The sequence below is a fragment of the Besnoitia besnoiti genome (assembly GCF_002563875.1).
Source record: "Besnoitia besnoiti strain Bb-Ger1 chromosome Unknown contig00007, whole genome shotgun sequence".
Taxonomy (NCBI): domain Eukaryota; phylum Apicomplexa; class Conoidasida; order Eucoccidiorida; family Sarcocystidae; genus Besnoitia; species Besnoitia besnoiti.
Genome location: NW_021703915.1, coordinates 166,099 through 191,136, shown reverse-complemented (window position 1 = coordinate 191,136; position 25,038 = coordinate 166,099). Strand labels below are relative to the sequence as shown.

Sequence of the window (25,038 nt, the reverse complement as noted above, 5' to 3'; positions counted from 1 at the left end):
GAGAGTGCGGGCTGCTGGAGCGCCGCGCGGCTGCAAGGATCGACACCGGCGTCGAACAAGGGTGTTTGCCCTAATGCGCGCCCTAGCTGCTCTCGCACCGTTTCGCCTCGTTAGCCCAGCGAGCCGGGAGCCTCCCTGAAAAGAGTCTGCAAGGTTTGCTACCGAAGCAGAAAGAGCTTTCGATCGCGGGTTGTGTCGGGGAGAGAGCGCGGGCCGTCCCCAGCGGGCGAGTCTCGATGCGGATCTTTCGCTCACGGAGAGAAAAAATTCTTTTCTCTCGGCGCGACTCTGACCCCTCCTGGGGGGAGTTCCCGTGTATAGGCAAATATATACACGTATATTCGTAGATTTACGTTCATATGATGCATTCCTACATCTGACCGAGGATGTACACCTCCTCCGAGTAGACAACCTGTTGCGTTCGTTTTGTTCGTGGTGAGGTAATTTGTTTTTGATTCTTTTCGTTGTTACCGGCGAGGGCCGTCTCGGCCTCCGACTCGCCTCACTTCTGTTTCGTTTTCAAAGGGCTCGTTCTCTGCGATTGTTTCGTTTTCCATGTCAAGTTAGAGGCGAACTTCAGGTTCCTTTCGGCGGGAATCGTTGGTGCCGCCCGTCTCGCCGGCGTCGCCTGCGACACTCTCCTCTGCGGTGCGGCGCTGCACCCGAGAGAGTCCGCGCGTGCAGTTGTTTTTCTGGACCTTCCAGTAGAATCTCCGAGCCGTTTCTTTCTTTTTCGCGAATCTTTCCGCGTCACACCCCACTCTCTCCTCAAGTCACGCAGCACAAGACACTGAAGCAACTTCACTGAATCAAGCTCTTTGCGAATCGTTCGGCTCGAGGCGCATCGCCTACGGAGGCAGCTGCCTTCTGGAACCCTAAGGCGTAAACCCTATCTGCGTAGGTTGCAAAACCTGCAACCTACACTGCGACGAATATCCTCTATATACATGTATATAGATATTCTTGTGTAGATATTTATATATGTTATAGGTACTAGTGGCCTCGGCGTTACGGCGTTGCCCTAGACGCATAGTGATTCACATGTCACTAGATACCACGCATCTGCATACACAAGTCCGTAGGAAGAGGCCGCACTCTGGAAGTCACGCGGGCGCCTAGGCTGCCTCGCCTGCGTTGCATCCTCATCCTTTCCCCAAGCACTCTACGAATGCACGCGGGCACTATGCTTCCTTGTCAGGAGTCAGGAGAGCTACTGATTCGCGCATGCATCCGCAGCAGCGACCCCGCCGCCTCAGGGTCTCAAGACCCTGCTGCGGAGAACTGGCGGGTAGGCCTCGCTGCCTGTAAGGTTGAGTGGAAGACCGGAAAGTCTCCACGGCGATTCAGAAACTCGGAAGGGAGGGACGGGGGGGCACACGCCTCCGCGGGCTCGAGAGCGCCACAGCAGGCGCAGACCGTGGAGCCACCTCGCTCGCTCGTTCAGCGTTTGCGAAACGCGAGTTTTGGCTTTACGGTTTCTTGACAACACTGTCTCGCACGCGATTTGCAGAAAAACCGATGCGACGGGTGCCGAGCGCCGAGAGAGGACGCCGCGTACGACGCGGAGAGGCCGTCGGTGACCAGATCGCGAATCGCTCTTCTGAGAGCAGGCATATCGACGTATCCCAGCGCTTTCGATAGGAAAACCTGACGCGTTCGCCTCCACACACGCAACCGTTCATCGCGCCGGCTGCGGCTCTAGAGTTTTACCCTTGTTCTACGCTACACGCTCGGTTAGAAAGACAAAGTGTCATAGTCCTGTCTCAGGCGCGAGACGACCCGCACGACATTTGTGAGGATAACGCGCGGCGAGGGAATCGCTCTCTCTCAGCAGACTCAGCTTAGTGCTGAGAGACAGAGAGAGTTGCTGCCGTCACGCGCTCGTGTATTCTCTCTCTCTCTCCCTGCGGAGATCAGTCGCCGAGGGTAGTGGAGCATTCACCTTGTTCAGCTGCCGGTAGACGAGCACTCCGGGCATGACAAGAGAAACCGCCTCAGCGGTCCCGCAGGCGTCGGCTTGCGCGCGTCTGTACCCTCGTGCGCCTCCTGTCCCCAGGTAGCCTTCAGATTCCTTTCTTTTCTCTGTCTGCTCCGCGGCGGCCGACGCCCAGTTTTCGGCGTCTCGTGAGTCCGCCTCCCCCTCCTCTGTGTGAAGTTATTCCCTCCTCTGCTTCACCTTCCTCGTTCCGCGACTCGTGACGAAGCGCGCGGCCCTCTTGTGTCTCGCTTGCCTCCCTCCTCGCGATTTCCGCTTCGGCAGACTGGCTAGGGTAGTCTTCGTCGGCGGAATCCCCCGGGCTTCGCGTCGCGCTAAATTGCCATCTTTTCGATTCTCGTTCTTCCTGCGTTGACTGCGCCGCAGCGCTTACCGTTTTTTCTCGCTCCTATTCTGGCGGTTGCGACGCGGGGAACGCCACTTCGTGCCGCGGCGCCTCTGAAGCCGCCTCCGCCTCTCTGACATCTCTCGCGGCGCGCCGCTCCTCTTCTTCTTCGCGTTTTCCTTCTTCTTCCTCGCGCGCTCTCGGCGCCGCGTGGAGACTCCCTGAAAGGCAGTGCGATGGCGCCGCCCCGAGAGAGAAAGGCTGAGAGAGCGAAGGAGGCAGCGAGGGAGAAAAAGGGCGATACGAGCTGCCGGGGATGGCAGAAGACGACGGCGCGCAAGACCAGGCGGCCGCACGCGACGTCGACGCCGGAAGTGCAGACACAGAGGAAAACGGAAATGAAGAAGCAAGCGCCGGCGGCGACCCAGGGAGAGAAGAAGACACTGACGGAAGCGGACACGACGCTGGACGCAGAGACGCACAGGGAGGGGATGCCGAGGAGAAAGGAGCCGCAGTCGCGACCGGCACGCTCTGACGCGCGAGGGAAGGCGACGCCGGAGAAGTCGCGAGCGGCAGCGGGCGAGAGAGCGGAGCCGCGCCAGGAGACGGCAGGTGCGGAAGCGAAGAAAGCGGCGAGGAAGCAGCGGAGGGGAAGGGCGCGACAGCGGAAGAAGAAGCGCGCGCGAGGAACCCAGCGGGCGACGTGAACGGCGAGGATAAGGTCGAGGCCGGCGACCCCGAGGAGACAGGAGAGCCGGAGGAGCAGACCGCCAGAGAGGGAGAAGAAGCAAGAGACGATGACAGCGGATGCGGACTCGGGGGGTGCGGCAGGGGGGCTGCTGAGGCCGCACGAGAGGCGCGCGCCTCCAGGGGGTCGCAGGGAAGCTCGCGGTAGACGAGTTCGACGAGAGGAAGGCAAATGTCGCCGGAGAGGCAGATATCGTGAGGGATTCGACACCTGATCCGGTCCTTTCTCGCGTGATCACGTCTCGCGCCTTGACGTCCTTGCTCAGCCGTGCGCACTCTCTCGCGCGCGACCACGTGGCGGACACACGCGTGCGGCGTCTCCTCCTCGAGCCCTGCCTCGTCGTCTCGTCGTCGTCTCCCGCGCTTTCCGCCGTCGCCGCGCACTTCCGGAGGCCTCACATCGCCTTCCTCCGCGCCGCCTGCCCTCTGGTCTTCGCGGTCCTGGAGGCCGCCCCGTCTCTTCTGCCCCCGGCTCTCTCCGTCGGCCTCGCCCTCAACAGTCTCCGCGTCGCCCGCCCCCTCCGCCGTCGTCTGCACCGCCGCGGCCTTTCCGGCGCCGCGGCTGCAGGCTGCGCCGGCGCCTGATTCGCGGCCGCCTCCTTCTCCGCGGTCAGTGTCTCCGTCGCGGGCGAAGCCTTGCCCGCGCGCAGTCCGCCACAGCACCGCGAGTCCGGCGCCGACGTGGCTGAGGGAATCCAGCTTCCCTCGAAGTGCTGTGGCGCAGCGCGCCTCGACTTGACGCGCGCGCGCCTCCTCGCGGGCGCGGCCCTCGCCGCTCTGCCGCTCCACGAACTGCTGCGTCGCGGCCGCGTAGCGCAGCGCCGGCAGCAGCGCCGCTAGAAGCGCCACGTGCGCGGACGCGCGACCCGCCAGCGGCGCAGGCGGAGACAGCGAGGAAGACAGAGATAGCAGGGACAACGGAGACAGCGGAGACGCCAATGAAGACGCCGAAGAGACGCGCGCAGCACTCGGCCGCGGAGCCGAGGTCGCGTCGGCGAGCGAGGGCGCGGGCGAGGGAGCGGCGGCGGAGGCCAGCGGCGGAGACGACGCACGCGCAGGACATGTGACGGATGGAAGCGGGGAGCTCACGGTGACGCGGGCGGACTCGCTTAACGCGCCCGATGGCAGCAAGACGGCGCACGACGGCGCAGAGGCCTCTCCGCGACCCTGGTGCAGGCGCTTCGCCGCAGGGCCTGGAGGCGACGAGCCCGCATTGTCTGACCCTCCAGGGTCGCCCCCGCACGTCGTCTCGTGGTCGCCGCTCCGTGCCTCGCCGCGCCCCGAAGCGGAAGACGAAGGCGGCGCGGGGGAGGCGAGGCGGTCCAGGTGAGCCTTCAGACCGGCCGCCGCCGCGCCTGCCGCGCGCGCCAGTCTCTCTTCTTGACTGCGCTGCTCGCGATGAAGCTCCAGTCTCTCTGCGCGCGCGGCGCTCAAGGCGTCTGCCAAGCCCGTCTGCAGAGACAACACACAGTGGAGGCGGCTTTCGGATTCGGCTCGCCGCATCGGCGAGGCGACAGGGTGGGGGCCTCTCCGAACTGGCAACCCAACGCATGCACCAAGCGTCCAACATGCATGTGTAGGCGCACACACGGCCTCGTCGCTGCATGCGCCGTCTGTGTCAAATGCTGCGCCCTCTGAAGTCGAGATCATTCAGGGGAAGCTACCGTGTGAGCCAACGAGCGGAGAACGCGACGCGCTTGGCACGCTGAGACGCCGACGGATAAGGGATCGCTGACACCATTTCAACAGGGAGTAAGAGCCAGAATTGAGACTCAGAGAGACTCGGAAGACGTAGACGCCGCGCTGGAGAGAGACGCAAACTCACCGCCGCGCAGGTGACGTAAAGCTCCAGGTGGCTTCGCAGCTCCTCCACTCGCCGCACGCCGCGCTGAAAGGCTCGGCGAAAACCTTCCTCAATCATCTGACAAGCGCAGCGAATATAAGCCAAAAGTGTTTTTTCAGCACTCGAAGCGACACATGTGCATCTGCACCCAGCTTCATATCTGCATGCATACATTAGACACACCGATTTTTTTGCGAGAGCACACGCCTATGCATATGAATATCTATCCGTCTATCTATATCTATCATATCTTATTTATCTATCTATCTGTCTATCTATCTATCCTGTGCCTCCCACCCATATATATGTGTGTGGGCGATGGAGCTCGCGTACACATAAAAAAAACATATACATGGATAAATAGACAGACATATATATATTTATATATATATATATGAATGTGCGTGAATACCGAGTTTTACCTGTTCTTCGCGTGGGCGGGCCTGCGCGGCGGCGCGGAGCTCCTCTTCGAGCTGGTGAAGCCGCCACAGCGTGGCTCGCGCGTTTTTTGCGACGGCCTCCACGGCGCCCGTAAGCGACGTCCGGGCGTGTCGGTAGTGCGGCGCGTCTTCGCCCGCGATGCACAACGCACACACGAGGCTCATGCAGGGGCCTGCAGCGCATAAGACAACGATGAGAGACGAGACAACACCGTGGAGAGGACGCGAGAAGCTCCCCGCGAGATAAACGGATTCACGAAACCACGCGACGGAAATCCTCAAAAAAGGCGAGAAGGCACGCGCGGGCTGTGTAGAAGCAAGGCACGCAGGAACGCATGAACGCAAAGAAGGAGAAGGAGAAGAAGAAAAGAGAGGCCGCAGACACGCGTAGGAGATCGACAGATCAGGAGAACTGAAGAAGAACGGAGGCGAAACAAAGCGTTGTTCATCCGTCGATATTTCACTTTCAATTGAAGCACCCAAGACAGGGGGGCCAGGCCATCCCCTCAAGCTTCTGGAATTCTCTTTTGCACATTCGGGGGTCTGCATCCGTCGTAAAAACCGGGCAAACGCTCGCGTGCCTTGCGAGGACTTACGACAGTACGCGACGACCTCTTGCCTCGGATGCGCACTGCAGAACCTGCAATACCCTCAAGGAGAAAAAAATCTCGTTTTTGAACAAAACTCCTAAACTACGAACCTCTGTCGCGCCGCCCGCGCGCGTTTCTTTCCAACTGCCCCAAGCCATAACCAAATTGTTCGGCGTTTCTGTATCCTTCTCTTCGCCTCCGCTTCTCGTTCTTTCTAGGGTCTTATCATGACGTCGCAAGCGCCCCTGTCGAATGCTCATTTTCTGCGAGGCACCCGGCACCCCGCTGCGCTTCGTCGGTGCGTCTGCTTCCCCCCTTTCTTTCGTTGCATGCATTGCGTGCGTCTTTCCTCACGTCTTAAGGCTGTCGCGCGTCCCATCTCTACTCGCGGCTTCAGGCGACAGCGGGCGCTTCACCCTGCGCGGGGCTGTCGCGCGCTCGCCGCGTCTGCCGCTCGAGCTTGCGTCCTCCGCCACCATGTCCTTCCCCTGCTTGTCCTCCGCACCTCCGTTAGGTCGCGCCTCAGCCTCGTCGGCGTCTCCTTCTCCTCCTGCGTCTCCGTGAGCCACCTGCGACAGCAGAGTATCGCCAACGAAACCGACGGCAGCTCCCATATGCAAGGATATGTCTCCCCCCCGAAACCGCTCCAGGCGTTTCGACCTAGTTCCGCGCAGAGATCTGACAGCCTTCTTAAACACCGCCTGGCATGCACGTATGGAAGCGGAGCACATAGACATAGAACTCTCACAGCACGAAAGTCCATACATACTGAGGGGCTGGATGTGTGGGGCGCTATCCTCCTGGAGAGGGGAAGGGACGCGCGGCGCGTGCCTCCTCGCTTCCGTCCTGCGCCTGCCAATGCACTTAACACGCCGGTCGTGAAAAGCGCAAGAGAAGTTGGATCCGGCGGACAGAGACCTTCAAGATCTGAGCCAGCAGTTCAGCTCGTCGTTTATGCTCCCCGGGAAAAGGCGAGTTATATACACCTAAAGAATGCTGCCTGGGGTTTGAGGTTTAGGGTTTTCACGGTCAGGGTCCTACCTCGTTGTCTGCAGGGAGCAGGGCGAGGTTGTCTGCGGCGATACGGGAGCGTCTGCGGCACCACGGGCAGAGGAAGAAGCAGCGATGCACGAGACTTCGCATGTGCAGGTAGAGCGCCTCGGCGCCAAAGAGGCCGCCCGAGCGCAGGCGCGATGCCATCACCGCCGCGGCGTCCAGGCAGCGGCTGCCGCTCTCGTCTGCAGTCGACGGCGCGAGAGGCGCCGCAAAGGACGGAAACTGGAAGTGCGGCTGCGACAACGCGTGCCAAGCAGCGCCGCGCGCGCCCTGCGGCGGGGCGGCCTCGCGCGGCGCAGGCGACACCGGCGGAGGCGCCGAGAAGAGGCCCAAGAACTGCGAGGGCGCGGGCGGGTCGACCGAAGCAGCGAGCGCCGGCGCAAGCGGCGAGGCGGACGGCGCAGAAAACGGGGACGCAGGCGACGGCGGAGCGGGCAAGGGCGCGGAGGTGGAAGACGAGCGCGCGACGACTTGCTGGTGGAGCTCCATCACGGACAGGCCCCGGCTATTGGGCAGAATGCGCAGAATGCACGAGAAGCACATCGTGTGCCCTGAGGAGGCGAACATCGAGAAACAGCGCGCCGCGCACACTCGACATCGCGCCCTGCACGGATCCATGACCCGCAAGAGGGGGAACGCGGAACGGGACTGCATGCGATGGGGGAGGGGGAGGGACGCGCCAAGGGATCAGCAGTTGTAGAGAGGTGCAACTAAGCTTGCAAGAAGAGGCGGGCGGCGGGGGGGGGAGGGGACAGATATAGAGCGATAGATAAAGATAGAGAGAACTTAGCTATACATAGATATAGGAAGATACATAGAGAGAGACTGATGAATAAAGGATATAGGTGAATAGCCGTACACAGATACAAGTAGATAGATAAATAGATAATTACGCCTGTAGGGATACACAGAGTATCGACTGATGGCAGCGCATAGAGATTTGTGAATCTCAACGGATGCATGGGAACGCATCAAAAAACGAAACCTGCAGAAGCGTAGAGACAGGGACGAGCTCCTTGAGGCACAGAGGGCCTCGCGGACCGCCAGCGGCCGAGGTCTTCGCCTCGCGCTGCTTACCGCAGGTCAGCACCTTCGGTCTGTGCATCTCATCGCATCCGAAGCTCTCGGTGCAGATAGGGCACTCGTGGGGGGCATTCAGCGAATCGTCTCCGCCGCAGGCCCTCGCGCCTCTGGCTCGCGACCGCGGCTCGGGCTCCTCCTTCGCAGTCTTCGCGGCTTCTCCGCCCGCCGCGAAGACGTAGGAGGGCAGCGGCACCACCAACCGCCGGTCAGCCTCCGGCAGCGCGGCGGCGCCGCGGGAAGCGGGAACTCGGGGCTCCGCGGCGGCGACCGGCGGCGGAGACTCTGCCCGCTCGGCGCGGCCGCCGTCCCGCTCGCGCCTCCGCCTGGCCTCGTCGCGGCTCCGCCTGGCCCCGTCGCGGCTCGCCGCGGGGCTCGCCTCTCCCGCAGGGACCCAGAAGGGCGGCTGCCGGGCGCGGGGGGCCGCCGCACCCAGCCAGTCACGAGGCCCCGGGGGGCTTGGCGGGGCTTCGACCCGCACACGGGTCTCGACGAGCGGGGCGGAGCGGCTCGGAGCGGGCGGCGCAGCGGCGCCAGGGAGAGAGACTCGCGAGGCGGCCGCGAACGGGAAGGGCGAGGTCGCGGACGAAGCCGCAAGTGCAGAGAAAGAAAGGGGGGCTGATGCGTGGAGCGCGAGCGCCGACCCGCCGGGGCTGGGCTGCGAAAAAGGCGCCGACGCGAGAGACGCAAGGGAAGAAGAAGAAGAAAAGGGCGAATACCCCAACGAGGATGCGGAGGCTTGCGAAGAAGAAGAGAAAGACGCAGGAAAAAGACGAGGGGTGTCGCTCGCGAGGGAGGTGGCGGACGGAGAGGCCGCGTCCGCGCCCCACTGCGAGGCCTGCAGCTGCACAGCTGCAGGCGATTGATCTTCCATGGAGACTGGCTGTGCACTCTGAGAACGGGCGAAGAGAGTGAACAAGAAAGTGCCAACAGGAAAAGGAGAGGCCAGTAGACTGATGGCTGATTTGCGGAAAACGAAAAGCGGAGACGGCGAACGCGCGAGCGGGTGAAGGAAACAACTGCATCGTTGGCGTCGCTTCGCGAGGCGACAGGTACGTAGGGAATGGAGTCCACTCTCAGGTCAACATCCTCTCACAAGAGAAGAAGGGGCTCGCCTTTTATCTGCTGCTCAAAATCAGTCAGAGTGACTAGACGCAGCGCCCCCTCCCGTGTGCGTCCAATGCACTCACTCCACGGGGCCGGGAGGAGGCAAGGGACCTGCCAAAAACTCTTTCCGCTGTTGTAAGCCACGGACTGCACGTGCGTTGCAGACTTTTTCTGCGTCACCAGACGAGATTCCTGTCAGCGCAGCGAACCCGGAAGCGAGGATAGGCGTCTAATTTGGAAAAAATCGCACACTGCGTTCTCTTGCGGAAAAAATCTTCGTGGGTCAGTGAGGACAAGACAAGAGACGTCGCGCGGCGTGCCCGGCGGCGCAAGCCCGGAAAGTGGAAACAACTGGCCTCCGGTCTACGCGATTCTACTAAAAAGAGACTTGTCAACTACCTGGAAACCTTCACGAATGCTGTTAACGTGAGCTTTGGCTTCACGGCTGTCCCCGAGTGCCCCCTCTGCAGCCCAGTCACGCGCCCGCCAAGCTACTTCGCGTGCGTGACGGATGAGAGACACGGGGAGGGAAGGCGGGACGAAGAGAGGCAGCAGAACGGCATGTCTGACGCACGCTTACGGCTGCAACAACACCACAAAACAAACTCTTCAGAAAGTAGAGGTTTAGCTGCACCGGCTGACCTCAGAGTCCACGATGTCAGCAGCAGCGTGCGACAACGAGCGACGGCGATTAGCCAGGCATGCACACATCGGACGAGAAGAGAACTCGCGACGACTGAGCTGCCATTCACTTCGGTACCGAAGAGGGCACTGTGGCTCCCGAATCCGTTCGCTCTCAGGAGCAGGCCGTAGAGCCACAGGTTTCAGTATGTTTGCTTCCTCGCGGCCTTCTAGAAGGAAGGACAGGTCGCCAAGCGTCGGAGATTCGGACAGACAGCCGCTAGGGCTCTCGGCACCGGCGCGAGTCACCGGATACGGCGCTGTGAATCGCGCCCGCTTTGCTTCTTAAGAAAACGAATCGCGCTTTCGATCTGTTCATCGCACGTTCGCTTCGCGCTACCACATGTAGAACCAAAGGGGATTTTTCTAACAGAAGGGCCGTTCGCGCCATTGGCAGCAACTTGCAGAAAGTCTTGTCTCACCCCGCGGGCGCCGCAGCGAAAAGACGCACTCCGAGTGTACGTACACGTCTCTCTGGGTTCCCGGTTACTCGCGAAACCTACTTCGATCGTCTTTGTTCTGGGAATTAACATATTCCTAACTCTTTAGGAGACGCCTGTCCACATTTGTCAACAGTGTGGCGCTCGAAGTCCGAGTAGAGTCCATATTTCCGTGACTCCCTCGCGCGGGTGCCCTGCGGCGAGGCATCGGGCAGAGATCAGCAGGCGAAAGTGTTATGTCGCTTTCCACGAAACCTGCTCATTAGTTTTTTCTTGGCACTATTTTCCGCGTCTTTCTTTTCCCGGGTCTCAGAATTCCCAAGCTGCGTTCCCCTGTGGCGTGCCGGCCGTGCGTGCGACCCTTTGCGGCGTTGTTCATCACCACCTCGGGCTTGTCTCTGCGACCCTCATGTTGTTGGCACTTAACTACAAAAGAAAGTCCGCACTCGCGCAGTGTACGCCGATCTAACCTGGCCCCAGCTCGTTCATTCTTGAATGTATGAAGCGCTTGTTCAGCCTTCTCCCGTATCTTTGTCGGCATATCGCACCCCTTCACAGCTGTCAGACCGCCCGCTCTGCGTGCCTCTTCACGCGCCTTCTCCAGCGTTTTTTACTTTCAAAGAAGCAGACACAATGGCAGCGTCGCCCGATTCGGCCGCTGCAGCGCCCGAGCAGCCATGCTACTGCTCCCTCTTGAACTTTCTATTGACAGTCGGCAGGCTGAAGAAGCTGAAACGGACCGGCTGGGTCCTGAGCGAAGTTCGAGATCCTGAGACCGTCGCTGAGCATTCGTTCCGCGCCGGCATCTGCGCTTTCCTCATCGGCGCTGACCCGCAGTCTGCCAAGCTGATTCAAGAGAAAAAGCTCGACAGAAATAAGTGAGACGAAGAGGCTTTGCAAAGGGATAGAAGGGCGGGAACGGCGGGGACCCTCTGCGCGGGCCTCTGCAGAGGCGAGGTCGTAGTCCTACCACAGGCTCGGTAGAAGCTCTGCGGGCTCCGCACATATATGCGTATTTACATTCATATATATACTGCAGCTGTTTCATATGCCCTCACATACATCCGTGAACCTAGCAAGAAAGCGGGAAGCATCCCATTCGCTGGAGTGTGTCGTTTCCTCGCCGCAGGTGTATCAAGATGGCGCTTGTGCATGACCTCGCGGAGGCGCTCGCGGGCGACATCACGCCGCACTGTGGCGTCTCCGCAGAAGAGAAAAGGAAGCGCGAGCGAGAGGCTTTGCAGGCCATTCTCCGCCCACTGCCCTTCGCCGGCGTCTCATCTCTCCTTTCGTGCGACGTGTGCCGCAAGCCCGAGCAGGAGGTCGCGGCAGAAGCCGCCAGTCCGCTGCTGGCTGTCGGGGAGGAAATCCGCTCGCTGTGGGAAGACTACGAAGCGGGTGAGAGGAGTGTGGCCGTGCATGCCTGCTGCTCAGGATTCAGGGTGATTTGACGCGTCTCGCGCGTCCTTCAGGACTTCATCTTGGCAGCGCGCGCCAGAGTTTGCGGCGGGGCAACGAGCTTTCAGACGCCACGCACGGCGCATCTAGATAGTGTTGAGAAGTAACTCTGTAACGTTTATAAATTTTCATACAAAAGTATTGTTTATTACAGTAGGACACTAAAAAATACATCTGCGCGCGTGTGGGCGCCCTTTCTGTGTTTATGCTTTTCCTGGAGACGATACCTGGAGTGCGGTGTATGCGTGAGGCGGTTTCCCGCACTCGGGTGTCAGCTGGGCGGCTGTCGCGGGAGGGAGCGTCCTCTTTCGCTGGCGCGCCCGCTTCGCGACGTGCATCGGATTGTCAGCGAGGCTCGTTGAATTCCTGGCGTGGCGCGCGTGTGTGCAGGAACCTCCGAGGAGGCGAAGTTCGTGTTCGACATCGACAAATTCGAAATGGTTCTCCAAGCCTTCGAGTACGAGTCCGATCCCACGCAGGAGGGGCCGGCGAGCGGGCCTTTCTACTACAGGGCGCAGGAAGAAGAGGAGGGACCGCGAGAGGAAGCGAAGGAAACAGACGAGCGCAAAGCGGACAAGCCGCAGACGACCAGGAGCGGCGACCGCAAGAAGCGGCGCCTGCTAATGCCGACGTTCTATCGCTCCACGCTGAACGTCTTCCGCACTGATCTGTTCAAGGCGCTTGACCGCGTTCTGCGCAAGCGACGCGACACGCTGCCGCAAGTGCAGCGTGCGGCTCTCCTCGAGAAGGAGAACGGGGGACAGTGACTTGCCTGTCAGCGACCGAGATGCGAACAGCGTTTCCTCGCTCTACCTAATGTGCGAGTTGAGCTCGTCCGCGAGGGAGAGTGGGCGGCCGCGTGGCGATCAGAGTCCTGAACCTCCAGGTGAGGTGCTGTACGGCGCTCTCTTTGCCGCGAAAGATGTGTCTGGTGGGGGGGTGTGCGGGGCGGCGGGAAGTGATTCACAACTTGAATGTCGCCGACAATGAAAGTCGGGCGTCGCCAGGTTTTTGGGCGAGGCGCTCCCGCGAAAGGGATCTCAGCTGGAGGGACGGCAGCGCCCAGGGAGGTAGGTTCGTCCGCTGGCGCCCCGCGATGCGGCAGCCTCTGTGATGAGACTCTGAGATAGGGGCGGCCTCGCTGCTAGACATCCGCACTAGCATCACTCACGCGCTGCTAATGCCGCTCACTCTTTCGGTGTGTGTAGTGGGGCTTGTCGCACAGTCATCTTCACTATTGTAAAAACTATAATGCCTCTGTCAACTCGCGTTGAGCTTCATAGTCCTGGATCATCGGTCACCTCTTCGGGATCTGAGAAACTAGTGCGAGGTTCGCGCCTAGCGAGAGCGAGTGGACTGCTGACGAGTCTCTCTTGAGAGAACGACGTCCGAATCACCAATATTAGCTGGTACAAAAAAGTTACACTATCCTCCGTACACAGCAGGCGTTCATGACAGAGAGTATAGCGAGGCCTTGCTCCGTTGTCCCCACATAGCGACCGATGGGGTATTCTGCCTTTTCTCGTGCTGCCTTCAGCATTCTGCTGTCTCAGCACAACTCTTACTTCGCGCACTCGCTCTCTGCGGTACGCCGGCTCCCGTAGTTCACACGGATTTAGGCTGCTAGACACAGAAGGGATCGCGAGCCACCATCCAGCCGTGATAGCTCAGTTGGGAGAGCGTCAGACTGAAGATCTGAAGGTCCCTGGTTCGATCCCGGGTCACGGCATCAAACGTTTGAGACCCCTGCTCTACCTAGCGGCGGCGGTTGCCAGCGCTGCCCCGTAGGTGTAAATTTATATCGTTTGCGTGTAGTGCTTCCTTCTACAATTGTGTTCCAAATCCTTTGGTGCGCAAGTTAGACAGCCGGAAGGGCGATTTGCAGCGTCAGGGGGTTGTCTGGATCCGCAACGGCAAGGCGCATCCATGCAAACTCCCCTCTGCGGTCTGCACTCCACTCTCGCCGCCGAATCTGCGGAAGTCATTCAAACCAAAAGAGGAACGAAAACATTCGTTGCCGCGCACGAGCGAAAAGCAGGGTAAAACCTGCTTTACGTGTCTCTCGATCCATTTTTTACCTGGGAGATGCGCGAAGCAGGAAGCAAGAAAACTTCGAGGCACCATTCTGCCGCGCCTCGGCGCGAGCGTGGTAGGTCACCTGAACACTAGGCCCCGTGCATACAAGAGAAGACGGATTTCTGGGAATCTACAATCTTCCACAAAATAAGACTTATCGGGCAGACAACTGACGTAAATTCTTTGTGACACGAGTGGATTCACGCGTGTGGTGCGCGAGGTTCTGGCCTCTGCAATTGCGCAGGTAGTTAGTTGCGGGTCGCGCCGGTACAGCGGCCGCGTGTCCGCGTTGCTTACCCCGCCTCTGCACTCCATTGTGGAACGCCAAATATTTCCTGTACAACGCTGTCTGCATTCAGTTCAGGGTTGCTGCCGCTGCTAGCGAACAGAGCGTAGATGAGAGCCAAAAAACGCTTTGGCGAACTTGCCCCCCCTGACAGGAGGGTCTGGCGCACACCCCGCCTAGTTCACACAACTAGGGGGTATTCTGGGTTTCTTGGAGCTAACAGCTCCTCACAGCCCGCGCAAGCAATCAACGAGGGCAACAAAGCCAGCGAACAGGGCGCTCTACAATCCTGCGCGTGGATGTCTGCGGCGCCTCCGCCACGCGCAAGGGCGTGGAGAGATATTGCGCACAGGCGCCTGCGTGAGCCGACATCGCGGGAGCCAGTTGGAAACTAATCTAGAAGACGAAGAGACCGATGTCTCATCGAAACCAGTATTCATATGTTTCTGTCGACTTTGGATCCAAATCGCATGTCGACATGTATCTGTACGAGAGGTATGATACCTCAAGGAACCAGATACATACATATATATATGTCTGGCGACTGTAAATATAAATCCCATGTGGGTATGCCCCTATCTATCCCAATACCTATTCTATGTATGTAGCATTCTCTCTCTCTCTATATATATATATATAAATGTATCTAGGGTGGTGAAAATGCAAAGTCAGCTGGAAAGCAAAGGAACCTGAGCCGGCAGCAGCTCTCTAAGTAGGGCGGTGCAGAGAGAGAGAGAAAGTCGCAAGTTTTGCGAAAGAGGCAACATGGCGGGGGGGGGAAGGGGGGCGGCTGCGGATGTCCTATCAGCTCCGCACAGGAAAGAACAAGCGCTGAGACGAAAAGAAGAACAACTGGAGAGCAGCGCCCCTGTTCGTCCCGAAAGTCGACAGACGCCACACAACACGCTTCCTCGAACGGGGCATACTTTGAGAAAAATGGGAGCTCGACCCCCGCATGCGTTCGAGCACAAGAGCCGCGGTCTCGAGAGGAAGTCGCCCCTTCCGACTTGAACAAACTAACAAAGTCACAAAGACGCCGTTGAACTCTGCTGCTGCCACTGCTCGCCACCAACAGCCCGGTTTCCGGCGGACCCGCGAACACGACATCCTCCTCGCTGGATGTCTAAAACACTCCGGAGACGCCGTCTAGCCCTTGGTCTCGCCGCAGCTTGTAGATAGATAGCTAGATAAATCTGGGGCCTTCTCGTGCTTTCGAACTCAAATCGCGTCTCTCATGCGCCTCTCAGGGGGAACTGCATGGAGTCTCCCCTCGACGGCTGCCAGTCTTTTTTTCGCCACACAAGACCCGCCGTCCTCCTCGGTGCCCCCTTCCTCCGCAATGCACCCATGCATTTAAATATGCCTATATCTAGACATATATATATGGATACGGAATTTACAAGCAGTGGCCTCCTGCATGTCTTCAAAAGTGCAGTGTGTGTATATAAAATATCAGCGATTGCGTGGGGTTGTCCGCGATGCTTGCTTCACTCGGTGAAGACGTGGAGGCGCCCGGCGACGGTCTCCTCGATGAGCCTGCAGAGTTGTCGGCAGACGGCCTCGCTGCACGCGGCGCTCGCGCTGCGCGTGTTGACACGGAACTGCAGCGCTGCGTTCTCGCCCTCGCCGCCTGGGTCCGCGGAGGATGCGCATGCAATGAAAGCAACGACCACGCCACGTCCGTCGACCCCCGCCCCGAGGCCGCTCTGCAGCGCGGCGACGGAGCTCTCCGCGAGCTCTCCGGCCTCAATCTTCTCCAGTTTCCGCTGAAGCTCATGCGCGGCGTCGGGCGTGTACAGCCGCGCCACCAGCAGACACTTGAGCACGCCGCCGGCACCCGCAGACGAAGGCAGTGGCTGCTGAGGCAGCAGAGACATGTTCGCCAGGCAAGCTACGACGCGCAAGTACTGCAGCGCGGCGAGAGGCGACGAAACCTCGCCGCGCAGACAGATACTCCACGTGTCTGCTCCGGCTGCCGAACCGAGCGACCGCGGCCGCACGGACAGCCGGTCGCTGTGCTGCACAGAAATGGACCCCGCCTCGCGCTGCACACAACACACACCGCACACCTCGCAAAATCCCATCCGCAACTTAAACGCGAGTGCATGCAACATAAACAATTATATCTATGTATACACAGTTATACGCATGTATGTGAAAATCTGCCGGCACAGAGAGACTGGCAAGCGGCTATGGAGAGGGGCCTTCAAGAAGACTTTCACTAGCTCCATACACTCTCGCAAATGCTCCGTCCCTTTGCGACACAGGCACCTGTGCATGCATCTACACATATATATGTACAAAGTTATCTCCTTCTTCGTCTATGAAGATCGAGGTTGCAAGCTTCAAGCGCCGCGTGTCGGCTTCAATAGTGGCCGCGGGAGAAGGGCTATGCATGTTTGAAAGTCGTTCTCGCGGCTGCTCACCGCGAGGAAGGAGGCGAGTTGGTCTTCTGTCAAATGAAGCGGCAGGAGGGCAACGGTGGCGGGGATTTGAATCGCGAAGCGCGTGGATCTCTCCTGGTGAGAGAGTTGAAGAGACGCGTCGCCGTCGCCGGGGTTGCTGTCTCCGTCGAGAAGCGAAAAGCCGGCGGCTGCGGAAGGCTCAGCTACTGCCTTGTAGAGAATATGTCCCTCGATCTCCCAGTCGCGAAGCTCCACAGTCGAAGTGCAACAGAGCGGCGAGGCGAAACTTGCGGGCTGAGTGAGGAAGCCGATAGGCAAACAGAAAAACGCGACCACGTGTGAGAAGAAAGCCCACAAAAAACGAGACAGAGCTCGGCGCCAGCTAGCGAGATCGCCGCGCCGAAAAACGCGTCTGCGGCTCTTCGCAGGCGCAGCAGGGCCCCGGCCTACGGGTATTAGGGCGTGAGCCGCGCTTCCTTCGTCCCTGGCGCTGCCGCAGTCGATGCGTTACTTTTGTGCACTCTCTTGCGCCCTTGCATTCTCTGCATTTTCTCGCGTGCCTCCTTCTCTGCGCTCTCTTCTTCAGGCTTCCTCTGCATGATCTCACCTTGACAACGACGCGCGGACTTCGTTTTTTCACGTCAGCGGCGAGGGGGATTTGCGCGGGGAGGCGCAGCTCGCCGGCGTCGCGAACGGCGAGGGCGACCTCAACGACCTCCGCCTGCGCAGTCGGCTCCTCCTCGAAGGCCCGTTCGCAGCAGAGCGCCAGCGAGAGCGCAGGCGGCTCGTCGGGCGCGGTGGGACCGAGTGCCTCGCCGACGCACGCGAACACGCGGAGGGCTTGGTCCTTCGCACAGCACTGCCACAGCCTCGCGCGGAGTTGCAGCTGCATCGCGAGAGGCACCGGCAGGCCCGCCTCCAACGCGCTCTCCGCCGGAAAGAGACACTTACCATCCCGCCGCTCGCCCCTGCCTTCCCCGCCCCGCGCGCCGTCTGCGCCGCCTCTAATCTCCGCGCTCTGCAGAGACGCCGCCAAAGCGTCGCGGTCTGCTCCCTGGGTGCGAGACACGGTCTGCAGCGCGGAGAGCGACGACCCCGGCCGCGCCCCTTGCACAGCCGCTGCCTGAGGCGACGTTGCCGTCTGGCTCGGCGCGATCGCCTCGCGAATCACTTCGAACTTCTTCTTCTTCGGCGCGCCGGATGCGGCGCCCAACCCAAGCCCCGCGGCCGGAACCGTCCCGTTCTCGCCCGGCGCCCGCAGGGCACCAGCCCCCCCCAGCGGGGACACCTCCCCGGCCGCCCCCGCGGGGTCCGAGCCTGAAGCCCAGAGGCCCTGCGCGGCAGTCGGAGACGCCTGGGCGGCCGCCCCTGCAGGGCCCAGCGGAGACTGCTGCAGGCGCCGGTAGTCGAAGAAAGGCTTGGAAAGATCCAGAGAAGCATCCAGCGGCACCTACAGAGACCGAAACGCAAGACACCAACGCCGCGTCCACGAACACAAGAGCGTGCGAGAAAACGCAGCTGTAAATTCACGCTGCGCCGCAGTGCAGCGCGAGACAAAGGTCCCGCCCGTCACAAAGGTCTCCTCGCCGCATGACTCGCGCGTGATTTCTCTACGTGCTACTTACCCGCTGCTGCGCATCCGAGAGAACGGGAAGGAGACTGCCCTGCTCAAGGCCCCAGACCGGGAGCCCCGGGGCCGTCGGGCGCGAGGCCCCCAGGTCTCCGGGCCCGAAAAACTGCACCAGCTGCTCTGCGAGCCGAACGCGGTCGAAAACCTAAACAGACACAGACCCCAGCAGAGAAAAAAGGCGTTTGACGCCCGACGCCTCCTCGCCACAGGCGCTTCCTTCTGGCCCCGAGCGACTACACGACGAACCGTGAGCCCCGGGAACTTTTGAGAGGGCTCAATCCGTCATGTTCTCACATGCACCTTCTGTGCGAGCCAAGGCAGGAAGCCGTAGGGGCGGCCAAATCGCTGCGACTCCACGAACTTACGCGGCGCGCTTCCTACAAGACTATCGGCGCCTGCATGCGCACCGAGGTTGGCTCCCTCGCCCGCCGCGAAGAGCACGCACACGCGGGCCCCTCCGCCTCGAGAGTTTAGGGTTTAGGAGCCCCCCAGAAGACGCGTCCTCTAAGCGACGCCCATGGCAGATCGCCCCTGGATTTACCTCGACGCTGTGAGACGGGCAGCTGCTGCTTTCGCCCTCTGCCGCAGCCCGACACAGCGCGAGCATCGCCTGCATCTCCTCCTGGAGGTCTCTCAGCCGCGCGAGTGTCCGCTCGCGGTCTGCAGGGCCTTTCACCGCGCGGCCCTCCGCGCTCCAATCGGCGGTGTCCGCGCCCGCGGCCGCGTTGCACGCGCCCAAGAAGACCTTGACGGCCGCGGAGATGACGACTTGCTGTACCGGCGCAGGCAGCGCCAAACTGCGCGTCTGCGAGGAGAAAAACTCGCGGCAACAGAGACAGAATGACGCGCAGAGCGACACCTGATGACAACCAAAGGACGGGAGAGAAAGAAAGACGAGAGAGAGACGCACAACGAATGCAGAGCTAGCCAGAAGCAACGTGCTAACACGGGAGGCGCTGCAGAGAGAGGCAGACGCCCCGCGCAGAGAAGCGATAAAACGCACGCCACGAAACGCACACCGATTAAAGAGGCGCAAGACAAGTACATTTTCGTTCGCTGGAAAGAAGAGACGAGGCGCGGACGCGAGGGACACACCACGCCGAACGAACCGGAGGACCGCGCGAGGATGCTGAAAGAGAAAAGGAAGTAATCCGATCAAGCCAGACATCCTATGCTGTGTGTGAGGAATGGGGGTGCCGCTAGAACGCAAAACTAGGCCAGTCCCTCGATAAAGCATACCAAACGCAAAAGAGAGCGGCAGGCATCGCAGTAAAACGCGAGCGGGCCTTCCTTCCGCTGCTCCTGCGCAGCCGCGTCATCTCCGTCGCGCTGATTCATGCATTCGAAGTACTCGCCTGGGGGAATGTCAAAGAAAAAGGAAAAAGAGGAGACCCAAGGCACCAAAAGTCAGAAAACAGAGCCACCTAAAGCGAAGATAAACCGACTCGTAGAAGGAAAAGGAGAATAACCCAAGAGCTGCCCGCCATAAAGAACGTGTCTGGCAGCAAAGCCTCAAGGAAATGTCTAGAACATCTCGTATGCATGCTTATTTGTGTCCCTATACATATATACACCATATGTACATACGTACATCATACATAAATACATACATAAATACATACACACACATAATTCCATGCATCATGCATGCATGCACACATACATACTCAATAATGTTGTATGCCTGACTCTTGGTGCACGAGGTGTGAATACGGAGAGCTTCAGAGGGCCGCAGTCGCCCTGTCGCGAGCACGCTGAGGCTTTTCGCGGACCTCTTCGTGTGTTTTCGCTTCGCTTACCCACGATCCAGGCCGACGCGCGCACGATGACGGGAGAGACGTGCGGCGCGGCTTGGGAGCCATGCGGCATCGCGTCCTCTTCGGCGCGCAGCGCGCCCGCCAGCTGCAGGTAGGCTTCGTGGGGCCGCCGCAGGGATGTGCTGCCCGCAGAGGGAGGAAGCGACGCTCCGCAGAGCGACGCGGCAGCTCGATCGCAGATCAGCGAACAAAGGTGCGCAGCGCACGGTCTGCCAGAGGAGAGAAAAACGAAAAAGCAGAGCGTCGCGTGGGAGGAAGGTCGGCAATCAGTCCACAGACGCGGTGCAGACGGAACTCGCCCATCCCGAGTTCGTTCCGTAAACCCTAAACCCTTCTCCCCTTCCAGCTGCTCGGTGTCGCCTCGCTCGATTCCAACGTCGAATTCTATCTCTGTCTAGATCCATATCTGTTTGTTTATCTCTGTATTTCCATCTAAATCTATCTATCCGGATGTAACTGTCTGTCTGCCTATATCCATCAACCTACATCTCTCTATGTCTCGATCTATAGCTATAAGCCTGCCTATCTATCTCTACCAAATCTATCTCTATCTATCTCTACCTATCTCTATCTCTATCTGTTTGAAAATCTCTCTGTTTCTCTCGCTGAGCTGACCTGACTCCGGGGACGCGGACGGCGACGTCGAGGAGCTGCTCCGCGACGAGCTGCGCCACGGCTGCCTCAGGCCCTTCCTCTTCGCCGTGCGCGCCGGCGGCTCGCCCCGCACCGCTCTCCGCGCCGCCTCCACGGACTGCGATGTCTCCCAGAAGCGCCAAGTACCATTCAAAGTCTTCCACTAGCGCGTAGTGATTCCTGGCAAAAGTGCGCACACACGCCCCCCGACGCAACATCCAGTACACGCAAAAAAACATCAGACAAGCATCTGCGCAGCATACAGATAGAGACATAGATATATATATATATATATGCCCAGCTATAGATTTTATATACACTATTATATCTTTTTCTAAAATACAGGTACACATATGCGTGTCGGTCGATGTATTAGTGCTGGCTGCGAGAGGAACCCCCCCGCCGCCCCCCCCGTTCACCAGCAGGCAGCATCTGTCGAGCAAAAAACCGTTCTGCGGTTCCCCCCTCCGTCAAATCTGCGTCTAGGGTCTAGGGCGCCGCAGACGGCGTAGACACGCAGCAGGTCGGCACCCGCTAGCTGAGTTCCGCGGCCCCACGCACGCGCTTGCATGCGCGTGCAATGCTGAGATCCACAGCGCGGCGACCCCCCAAGTCTCGGGTCGATTTCCCCCCCCAGCGGACTCACTCAGCGCCCATTTTGAGCAGCGGCAGGAGGAACCCAGCGCGCACCGCCCCGGCAGACGCGAGGACCGAGGCCTCGTAGCGCCCGCCCTCGGCCGCTTGCTCGGGCTTCGCCGCCTGGCGCGCGAGTTTCCGCTGGTAGTTCTCCTCCTGAGTCGCCGCAGCCGCGACGAGCTGCTCCGCGATCGCCGGGAAGGACGCCGGCGTCGCTGTCTTCGTCAGCAGGTCGATGCCGCGCGAGCGGATGGTGGCGTCGCATTCCTCTGCGGCCTGAGGAAGGCGGAAAAGAAGAAGCAGACGGGGAAGTGGAAGTTGAAGAGAAGACGGAGAGAGCCGCCGGAAGGGAGAGGAAGCGAGAGCGACGCGGGGGACACAAAGACCTCGTGCGACAACAAAGGCGAAAAAGCGCAAAGACGATCTCAAGAATACAAGTAGACACTCCACTCTGCCTCGGGGCTCTCCTCTCCTCTCTCTCCCTGCATCAAAGGCATCGGCTCGCCGCCGCCGTGAGACCTTGGATTACGCGTGAAGTCACCTGATGTCTACTTGACGCACACGCCCCTGACACGACACCCGATCCAGAGCAAATAAAAGTAGATATAAATATACAAACATAAATAAACACACAGATATATATCAACATATCTATATACATATCTGCACACGGGCGGGGGCACGCCGAGCCGCCGCTGCAGATGCGCATTTAAGCATGTGCAGCTGCGTCGACCGAGAGAGGCGTTTCGCTGTAACAGCGAGCTGCGACGCTGTTTGGTTTTTTCCTTTCCCGTGGCAGACTCCTTTTGGCGCACCTGCAACACGTATTTCTGGAAGTCCGGAATAAGGGCGGCGACGTCCCTCGCGAACTTCCGTTTCTTCGCAAAGAGCTTTGCGAGAATATCCACGCCTACGTAGCGCAGATTCCGGTCTGCGCTGGTCAGTAGCGCCAGTGTGCGACTCAGGCAGGTATGCAGGAGCTCCTCCGCGGCGCTTTCTCCGCGTGCCTCGTCTCGCGAGGCGTCGCCTCCGGCCTCCGCCGTCGCCCCTCCCAGCAGGAAGGCGCTATGGGGGCCCGCGCGCGCGGCGGCGGCGGCCTTCGCGGCGGCGTCATCGAGGGGGAAGTGGAAGAGCGCGAGTCGCAGGATCTCGACTTCGACGCTCTTTGCGCGGCTCTGCTGCAGCAGCGCAGCGAGCGGCTGCAGGAGCTTCAGCGGCAGGCGCGGCTCATGCGGACAGAGAAGCGCAAAGACCTTGAGCAGCTTCAGAGACAGCCAGTTGCTGGTGCTGTTGCAGAGTAGGTGATATAGCGGCGGCGCCAGGGAGAGATACTGCTGCGGCTTCTCGTGAACCAGCTGCAGCAGCGCCGAGCAGAGGCAACTCACCACGCTCGCGTCCTCCTCCGCCATCAGCTGCTGCCGCTGACACGACACACACAAGGCACCCACTAGACGCCGAATCGCAGGCGATGACGTGCGAGAGACAGATGGGCAGGCTGCCAGAGGCCCCCCAAACGCGAGTCCACAGTCGATGAACACACAGTAGGAGGCACAGTAGGAGGCAAAGTACGAGGCACAGTAGGAGACACAGTAGGAGGCAAAGTAGGAGGCACAGTAGGAGGCAAAGTAGGAGGCACAGTAGGAGGCACAGTAGGAGGCAAAGTAGGAGGCACAGTAGGAGGCAAAGTAGGAGACACAGTAGGAGGCAAAGTAGGAGGCACAGTAGGAGGCAAAGTAGGAGGCACAGTAGGAGGCACAGTAGGAGGCAATGTAGGAGGCAAAGTAAAAGGCAAAGTACGAGGCACAGTAGGAGGCACAGTAGGAGACACAGTAGGAGGCAAAGTACGAGGCACAGTAGGAGGCACAGTAGGAGGCACAGTAGGAGACACAGTAGGAGGCAAAGTAGGAGGCACAGTAGGAGGCAAAGTAGGAGGCACAGTAGGAGGCAATGTAGGAGGCAAAGTAGGAGGCACAGTAGGAGACACAGTAGGAGGCAAAGTAGGAGGCACAGTAAGAGACACAGTTGGAGGCACAGTAGGACGCAAAGTACGAGGCACAGTAGCAGACACAGTAGGAGGCAAACGGCTACGCGCGGCCGCGCAAACCCGAAAATCAACATGCCCGCGAGACGTCCCTGCGTTCAAGGGACACTCGATATCCGCGGACAGAGGGAACCGCGCGGCCGCGCCAGAGCCTATACATATGAATAGACATAGTGAGGTGGATAGACAGATACAGCTAGATAAATGGACAGGCATATAGGTATATATAGTTAGATGATTAGATAGAGAGGTGGATAGACAGACAGGTACATAGGAAGATACAGTGAGATGGATAGACAGATGCAGCTAGATATATAAACAGACAGATAGGTACATGTAGTAGTTGGACGAATAGACAGGCAGAGGAAGATACACAGACAGGTAAATATACATAGAGAGAGACAGACAAAGAGAGGAAAGCTGATTGGGGTGGGCGAATCCTGAGAATCGGGTCGCCGCGTCTTCTGGGCTTTTTAGAAGGCCGCGACATACGAGTTTGGAAAAGGAGGAGGGCAGAAGGGCGGGGACTTGAATGAGGAAACGCGTGCAGCAGACGGCGGCTTTCTTCCGGAGAATCGAGCGCGAGGAAGAAAGCAGCAACAGGACGTCGGGAATGAGCGCCTGCGCAATTTCTGGAGTCGACATCGCCGCCAACGTGGACAGCGCGAGACCTGCAAACGCCGGAAGCCACGCAGCCGCAGAAGACACAGCGAGCCTCAGCCACGACCAGACAAGGCGAGCGAAACAAAACACGAGGGGCGAAACCCGACGGGGACGAAGTAACGCCTTACACACGCAGCGGCCTCATCTCCATCTGTTCACCGCCCTCCGCGGTCACGTTTTCATCTCACCTCAACAAAAAAAACCCCTCGCGAAGCCCCTGCGATCCTGCGCTCTCACGACGTCTACAGACATCCTCACACCGCCCATCCATTCACTCGCTACGCGCCGCACGCACTTTGAACCCTAAATCCTGAGTGTGCGCTGAGCGGCATCCCTCGCGAGGCCGCAACGGCGGCCGCGTCTCTCGCTCTCAGCCGGCGGGGAGTTTTGGGCGCGACGCAGGCGAGTGCATGTCTTCTGCGAAGTTTGGGAGTTCCTGCTTCCTCACCTGTTTCGTGCGTTTCTTTGCTGTTGAAGTCCTTTTTGAACAAGTTCGTGGTCAACAGGGAGAGGGCCTGTTGCTGCTGCTGCTTCTCCTCCGCCAGGTTCCGCCGCCCCTCTCTGCGCGGCTGCTCGCCGCCTTCTGAGGCGTCTGTCTCACTCGCGCGCGCGAGCGGGCGCGCGAAGGCCAACGCGCAGGCCGCGTACGCCGGCCGCTTCAGCGTGAACGACTGGACGCTCATGCCTTGCACGATGGCGAAGGTCGCGAAGCCTGTGTCGAATCCAAGCATCTGGAGGTAAATCAGCTTCATCAGCGCCGTGCTGCGCTCGCTGGCCGTCGGCGGCGTGCGCCCGAGGATCGAGGAGATCGCCTGCGAGGAAGACGCCGACCCCGGCAGCAAATCCTCTTTGATCTGCTGCAGACACTGCGACAGATACTCCTCCTCAGTGCCCTCCTGCTGCGCGGCACGCAGGCCGCGAATCAGCGAAGGCAAAGACGTGCGTGAGTTGAACATTCTGCCGACCGAAGAGAAAGGAAGAGAGGAGTCGAGCGCGAGGAATTTACAGCGGAGACGGAGGAGGCAGAGGAGACGCGAGAGAGGAGGCGGGAGGGGGAGAGCAGGCGAGAGGAGACCGGAAAAGAGAAG

General features: G+C 59.9%; 3 protein-coding genes and 1 non-coding gene across 4 annotated transcripts; 2 read left to right on the top strand and 2 right to left on the bottom strand.

Annotated features, from left to right (window-relative positions):
• Window positions 1-2,384: 2,384 nt before the first annotated feature.
• On the bottom strand, window positions 2,385-8,951 carry BESB_070540 (uncharacterized protein; the record flags this gene model as incomplete). Its single annotated transcript, XM_029365427.1, has 7 exons — window positions 2,385-4,520; window positions 4,894-4,989; window positions 5,334-5,524; window positions 5,948-5,991; window positions 6,296-6,510; window positions 6,983-7,548; window positions 8,075-8,951. 7 exons carry the CDS (start codon window positions 8,949-8,951, stop codon window positions 2,385-2,387), a joined length of 4,125 nt encoding a protein of 1,374 aa, XP_029217911.1.
• A 1,987-nt stretch (window positions 8,952-10,938) lies between these two features.
• BESB_070530 (uncharacterized protein) lies at window positions 10,939-12,530 on the top strand (the record flags this gene model as incomplete). Its single annotated transcript, XM_029365426.1, has 3 exons — window positions 10,939-11,183; window positions 11,435-11,703; window positions 12,154-12,530. The coding sequence occupies 3 exons, from the start codon at window positions 10,939-10,941 to the stop codon at window positions 12,528-12,530; spliced, it is 891 nt and encodes a 296-aa protein (XP_029217910.1).
• An 889-nt stretch (window positions 12,531-13,419) lies between these two features.
• On the top strand, window positions 13,420-13,492 carry BESB_075690. Its single transcript has one exon. It is a non-coding gene; the product is annotated as a tRNA-Phe (tRNA).
• A 2,120-nt stretch (window positions 13,493-15,612) lies between these two features.
• Window positions 15,613-24,906, bottom strand: BESB_070520 (uncharacterized protein; the record flags this gene model as incomplete). Its single annotated transcript, XM_029365425.1, has 12 exons — window positions 15,613-16,170; window positions 16,552-16,824; window positions 17,138-17,980; window positions 18,156-18,305; window positions 18,702-18,965; window positions 19,400-19,515; window positions 19,960-20,186; window positions 20,593-20,790; window positions 21,257-21,522; window positions 22,062-22,667; window positions 23,780-23,958; window positions 24,399-24,906. The coding sequence occupies 12 exons, from the start codon at window positions 24,904-24,906 to the stop codon at window positions 15,613-15,615; spliced, it is 4,188 nt and encodes a 1,395-aa protein (XP_029217909.1).
• Window positions 24,907-25,038: the final 132 nt, after the last annotated feature.